The 5,565-nt window shown below is 32.2% G+C and overlaps 2 protein-coding genes across 3 annotated transcripts; both read left to right on the forward strand.

Moving 5' to 3' along the window:
* Nucleotides 1–23: 23 nt before the first annotated feature.
* LOC145316924 (uncharacterized) lies at nt 24–2,918 on the forward strand. The gene is made up of 5 exons (XM_080157752.1): nt 24–169; nt 640–704; nt 1,010–1,100; nt 1,360–1,445; nt 1,982–2,918. Exons 1-5 carry the CDS (start codon nt 91–93, stop codon nt 2,081–2,083), a joined length of 423 nt encoding a protein of 140 aa, XP_080013878.1. The 5' UTR covers nt 24–90; the 3' UTR covers nt 2,084–2,918.
* LOC145316919 (uncharacterized) lies at nt 2,142–5,562 on the forward strand. Of its 2 annotated transcripts, XR_013878768.1 has the most exons (6): nt 2,142–3,032; nt 3,294–3,490; nt 3,875–3,929; nt 4,099–4,339; nt 4,666–5,025; nt 5,282–5,562. XR_013878768.1 is itself a non-coding variant. In XM_080157740.1 (5 exons), the coding sequence occupies exons 1-5, from the start codon at nt 2,142–2,144 to the stop codon at nt 4,749–4,751; spliced, it is 1,470 nt and encodes a 489-aa protein (XP_080013866.1). In that variant the 3' UTR covers nt 4,752–5,364. The 2 variants fall into 2 exon arrangements, 1 of the variants encoding a protein (XP_080013866.1); XM_080157740.1 differs by having other exon boundaries at nt 4,666–5,364.
* The last annotated feature ends 3 nt before the right edge of the window (nt 5,563–5,565 follow it).

A 5,565-nucleotide genomic window follows, 5' to 3' on the forward strand; every position in this document is an offset into this window, starting at 1 on the left:
TCTTTTTCATGTGTTATTTCAGAATTTTAAATGAATGATAATGGATTGTAGTTAATAATGGAAAATGCAAAATTCTTTGTTTGAGTGAGTATGGCAGTCAGTGACAAGTTTATGAAACCTTTCTATAAATTATTTTGTAGACAACTCGACAACTCTCAATATTATCAAGGTATTGTTTCAGAGTTTTAGAAAAGACCGCTAGTACAGGTTTTTTGTATCATTATGAAAGAGATCATGTGATTACATGACATTTAGAACTGAATTGTAAGAAATTCTTGAGCTATATTCATTTACCTATTGTTTATATTTCCATTTAATTTCCTTGGGATTCTATCCAAGCTCCTAGCCCCCACAGAGGGGCTTTTACCTTGCAATAGGCAAACCACTCAAGGATCAAGACAATTCATGAAAGGGGAAGTCGACCCTTCACTTTCAATTTTAGTTTAAAAAGAAAAAGTAAAAAATCTAATCCTGTAAGTATCTCTATTAAGGGAGAACCATATTCAATTTAAATATCATCATTGTGAAGACGATATAATTAGATCAACTTTTAATATAATACTCTCTATGGAACTATCTCTTTAGTATTAAGAATTAAATTATTATTATCAAATAGCTACCTAAGCAATATTGTTTTAGATGGAATTGTCGGTGTAAAGCTAGAGAATGGAAAAGTTATGGAAGCTGAAATGGTCTGGATCCAGGTATAATAAAGCTCAATCTTTAAATAAGAATTGTAGACTTTCAAATTAAGGTATCGATTATGTCCTGTTTACTTAGAATCAGAGGGGGGGGGGGTACTATCTTGCAGCATAAACCATAAAATACAAGTTTCACTTAAATATCTATAAAACTAAGAGAGAAGCATCCAAAAGAAAGAAAATTACTGGTACTTCATGCTGCGAGTCTCGAGACGATTTAAATGTAGTGATTTTTTAGTCTTTATATTTTCAATCCAATTATTACGAAATAGCTGTAAATATAAAACCTACATACTGTTTTATTCAAGGGACGAGTGACAAGTGCAAATATAGAAGAATTTTTCATACAAGATATTGATAATATTTCTATCAGGATACTTAAAAATAAATGCACATCAGGTCAACTTTTATTTTTAATTTATTGTTGAATTATAGGTCAAGATTGATTAAAAAGATTTAGGTGATATTAAGAAATTTTTACCTTGAAAATTTAGCCTACCAAAAAAATTACCTAGTTCATTGAGATATTATAATATATGCATTGCATAATGACAAGCAGAAGAACAATATAATATTTCGTTCCAACAATGAATTCCTTTTGTTATCTTTAATTATATTATATAGGTATTCTCTTTAATTTTACTTACATTTTTTCCAGATATTTGTGAGGGTCAGTATGTTCAGGTGATTGGTCAGGTAGTGGCCACTTCTCATCTAGGTTTTCAGGCTGTCTCCGCTACGAAGGTTAGTTTTTTTTTATCCTAGTTAGAAGATAAATCTCCCTATAAAGTCACGAATGCTCGAATAGTTCTAGAAATGTTGTAAACTACGCCCCTAAGTGCCTCTAGGGGCCCGAAACATGTTTTCTTTTTAATCTATGTGAAGATCAGCTGTTTACGAAAAAATATCTGTACGGCTGCTAGGCGGCTCTAAAAAATATTGCTCCATATTTTTGGCGATTCCTCTTTCGAGGGTGGTGGTACCCTCCCCCCAAATAACTCTATCCCTGGACCTATGAAAAGCTACAATGGAGAGGAAAACCATACCGGTTCAGCTGTTAGCGAGATCCTTCGGTACAGACACACAGGCAGAGCTTTTACCTTTTACTTTATTATAAGAGTACATAAAAATTAAAAATACATACTTTTTTTCAGATTCCTATGAAAACAAAATAAACTACCCGTTTAATTGTTTAAAATATAATAAGCAGAAAACACATTGCTGTTAGTTAGGTACCAATTGAAAATAATAATAAAAATTTAAATCCTTCTTTGTTTTAGATTTGTGACCTGAGCAGTCAGACACACGCACAACAAATGTGGGAATCTGAAGTTATTGAATTACAAAACCTTCTCATGAATAAAATACAAATGATATTTTAGTTTAGGTATATTACCTATATCCTTATTTATTGGCCAATTCAAAATTATTGTGATAAAAATGGCCTCAAGAAGTACAAGGTCTAAAAGTGATAAGGACAGTAAATCCTATTCTACTCGGTCTCGGACACGCAGTAAGGATGATAACAATCAAAAAGACAAAAGCTCAAGACGTAATAGAGACAGTAGTGTTTCTAGACGTGATAAAAACGATAAAGACAATGAAAGTAATAATGACAACGCCAAAGAAGGCTCTTCAGTTGAACAAAAATCTTCTGTCAAAAGTCGTTTGTCTGTTAAAGATAGACTTGGTATTAAAAATAAAAGCAATGACAGTAAAGTCAAAGACAAAGAAGGTTCTTTGGATGAAAAAGAATCGTCTGTCAAAGGTCGTTTGTCTGTTAAAGATAGACTTGGTATGGGAAGAAAGACTGACAAAGACAAAGAAAGAATTTATTCGCGAGAAAAAAAAGATGTTAGCCCAAGAAGTAAATCAAAAATAAACGATTCATTAGAAAGAAAAGGTCCGAAGAAAGATAGAAACAAAAGCAAATCTCCGGAAAATAGAGATTCTAGAAGGTCTAAAGGAAGGTCAGAATCAAGTAGAAGATCAAGACTTGATAGAGATGATTCATCATCAAGGACAAGAACCTCCAGAGAAAGCAGCCATAGAGCGGAAAGAAGATCAACTAGAATCAGAAAAGATTCAGAACAAAGTACAAGCAGCCGAAAACGCTCAAAATCTACCGAATCGCGCCTACGCAGCTCTGAAAGATCAAGACCCAGCCCTAGAAATACTGAAACTGAAAATGCGCAAAAAGACATTGAAAAAGAAAAATGCGTGGAAAAGGAAGATGAGATTGCTCCCGCTTCTAGAGTAGATTCTGCTTGTGATAAGTTTGATGCCAAGTTTGCTATTTATTCTGATGTTCCGATACCTTATGTTGATCAAAGGAATGTTCTTATTTTTTTAATTTCCTAATCCCCTCAACAAAATTTTTAAATGCTTAGTTTTTTTTTAATCTTTTAAAATGTACTCAAGTATTTATGGATTTTCATGTAGTGTTATTGAATACGATCTGTTAAGTCGTATAATTACTTTATTATAAAGTTGTGTAGTATACGTTTATAATTCATCATAATTCATAATATTTTTTAATCAATGCAGTTACAAAAAATTTATTTATAAGTTTAATAAGAATGTCGAAATTTTAGTGAAATAAAATCCTTCGACACAATCGAGGACTGCATAAAGGAATTTAACACAGAAAGAAGGGCAATGAAAGAGCGAGGGGTTGAGTCCGTGGAGACGGAGGGTGTGGTCCTACCCAAGCTAGAGAGATGTTTCGCTCCTGAACAGATGATGGTCCCCACCTCCAGGGGCAAGAAGTTTAGAGATGTTAATACCAGGTACAAGTTTGTTTAGAAGCGCAGCTGGTCTACAAGCCTTACTTTGTCGGAATGTCTTTTGTAATCAAATGTAATGTGTTTTACTTAGCAAAACACAATCAAATTAAGTTTTAAGTTTTGTATACAATATTTAATTTTCCCCCACTATAATATCTACATAAATTGATAACCGGTATGTTACACTAAGTATGACTGTATATTTGGCAGAGGTATTTGCAGTTTGACAAAAAAAGTAGATTTTACTGTATTTCTGCCAGTTGTAAAAATAGCGGCGTCCGGGTAAAATCGACACAAATGTAAATGCATAAGAAAGAGGGATTAAGACAAACCAACTATTGCCTCGTGCTGTGTATTAAAAAATATATAACTCGTTATAATTTTTAGGATGGAAAGGTTCCGAGGACCACTAGCACAACTCAGAGAATGGAGGGAAAATAAGGTTCATTTTTTTATCATAACTGTTTTTATATTTAGAATAATTTTTAATAAAAAGATGAAGGTTTTTTTTAGTAATTGCAATAAAAAAACTGTTTTGTTAATCTTTAATATTTTCTGTTGGGCTCATTGCACATTCACATAAATGATTATTGATTATTTTTGTATGTTAGGTGAGGGTAAAGGTATGGACTCGCGGCTTGGACCAAATCCGCGGCACAGCCACCGCCTTTATTGCCGCCTTCGACAAGCACTGGAATCTGGCCCTTACCGACGTCGACGAACAGTTTAGCCGGCTGCGCCAGCGGAAAACCTGGTGTCCGGAAAGAAAGCTGAAACGAAAACTGCTGCCGGCCGATTTGCCGGTTGAATATGAAATAGGCAACAGTCGGATGCGGGTTGTTAAGATACAAGGCATGCTTGTCAATGTTGTAAAGTAAAATAATGATAATTCTAGCTGTCTATTCTATGAAATAAAATTTCCTTTCCTTACACAATGACTGCCGATTTAAAAAAAGATTAAAATTTCTACACAAAACAAAATCTTAGGTAAAAACTTAACCATATTAAAAATAATTGTTTTTATATTGTTTCTAACTTTCTTGGATATAGATAACAAGTACCTAGGTATCAATTTAAAGTTTAGATTTTTAAAATTGGGAAAAAATATAAATTGACAACAAATGTAAATAAAACTTTTAATAGGTAGTAAGTTTTATGTTGACAACCATTAAAATTAGGAAAGTACGAGTTATGTGTACGGCACGTACCTCAAGTATTGTTACGAGGTGAACATGTGGTATTGGTTGCCAGAGCAACTGAGTAGCAATATAAAATTGCCAGTCTGAATTGTCATAGCAGTGTTGCCGAGCCGTACAAGTATAACACAGTTGCCAAGTTGACTTTTCATAGCTCATGTTACAATGAAGTCGAATGATGATGGCAAGAACTCAAGTGATGTTAAGGTCGCCATACTGCATGGTAACCATAGCCACTGAATTATATTCTATCCAGTGAGAGAAAGGACAATAAATGTGAATTAAAATATTTCAGCCCTCGAAAAAATTGTCTTGTCATTCGTTAGCTTAAAAACTTAGGGGGTAGGTATAAATAAAATATAATTTGATTGGGATGTATTACAAAGTAAGTGTCTAAACTTTTTAACCAATCATTTTAATCTACATACGAGGTAATTTTGTTATTGATAAATGGAAGGTACATTATTAAATCCAATTATATACCTGATTTAATGTCAAAAAAATATATAACTTGTTTTCTGTTAAATGATCCAAAATTTGCTCTGATTAGTATTGTGTTACTTTAAAAGCTATATAATACCTACACATATTTTTAAAGCCTTTTAATGTAAACAACAACACAACGTATTTATAAACATTTCAAACTTTTTTTGTGATACAAGAATTAAATACATTTTAAAAACTTTGTTTATTTGTATTTACTATAATAATGTGATTAGAAACTTATTACGCTTGATAACTTAGTAGTAATCTCTTTAATTAAAATAAATTAGGATATAAAAATGATAATCGGTAACATTCATATTTCTTTTAAAAATCATTAGGTATATATTTATAAAAAAAACAGATAGGTAGTGTTATTTATTATTTTTTTTCAGAGGA

The sequence above is a fragment of the Acartia tonsa genome, chromosome 4 (assembly GCF_053477335.1).
Source record: "Acartia tonsa isolate MP-2025a chromosome 4, ASM5347733v1, whole genome shotgun sequence".
Classification (NCBI taxonomy): domain Eukaryota; kingdom Metazoa; phylum Arthropoda; class Copepoda; order Calanoida; family Acartiidae; genus Acartia; species Acartia tonsa.

Bases quoted from the DNA above. Each gene is read 5' to 3' on its own strand.
- LOC145316924 (XM_080157752.1), top strand. From the start codon at position 91: ATGGCAGTCAGTGACAAGTTTATGAAACCTTTCTATAAATTATTTTGT. The intron at 170-639 runs GTATTGTTTCAG...ATATTGTTTTAG, and splicing joins CAACTCTCAATATTATCAAG to ATGGAATTGTCGGTGTAAAG. The intron at 1,446-1,981 runs GTTAGTTTTTTT...TCTTTGTTTTAG, and splicing joins AGGCTGTCTCCGCTACGAAG to ATTTGTGACCTGAGCAGTCA.
- LOC145316919 (XM_080157740.1), top strand. From the start codon at position 2,142: ATGGCCTCAAGAAGTACAAGGTCTAAAAGTGATAAGGACAGTAAATCC. The intron at 3,491-3,874 runs GTACAAGTTTGT...TATAATTTTTAG, and splicing joins TTTAGAGATGTTAATACCAG to GATGGAAAGGTTCCGAGGAC. The intron at 4,340-4,665 runs GCATGCTTGTCA...CATTAAAATTAG, and splicing joins GCGGGTTGTTAAGATACAAG to GAAAGTACGAGTTATGTGTA.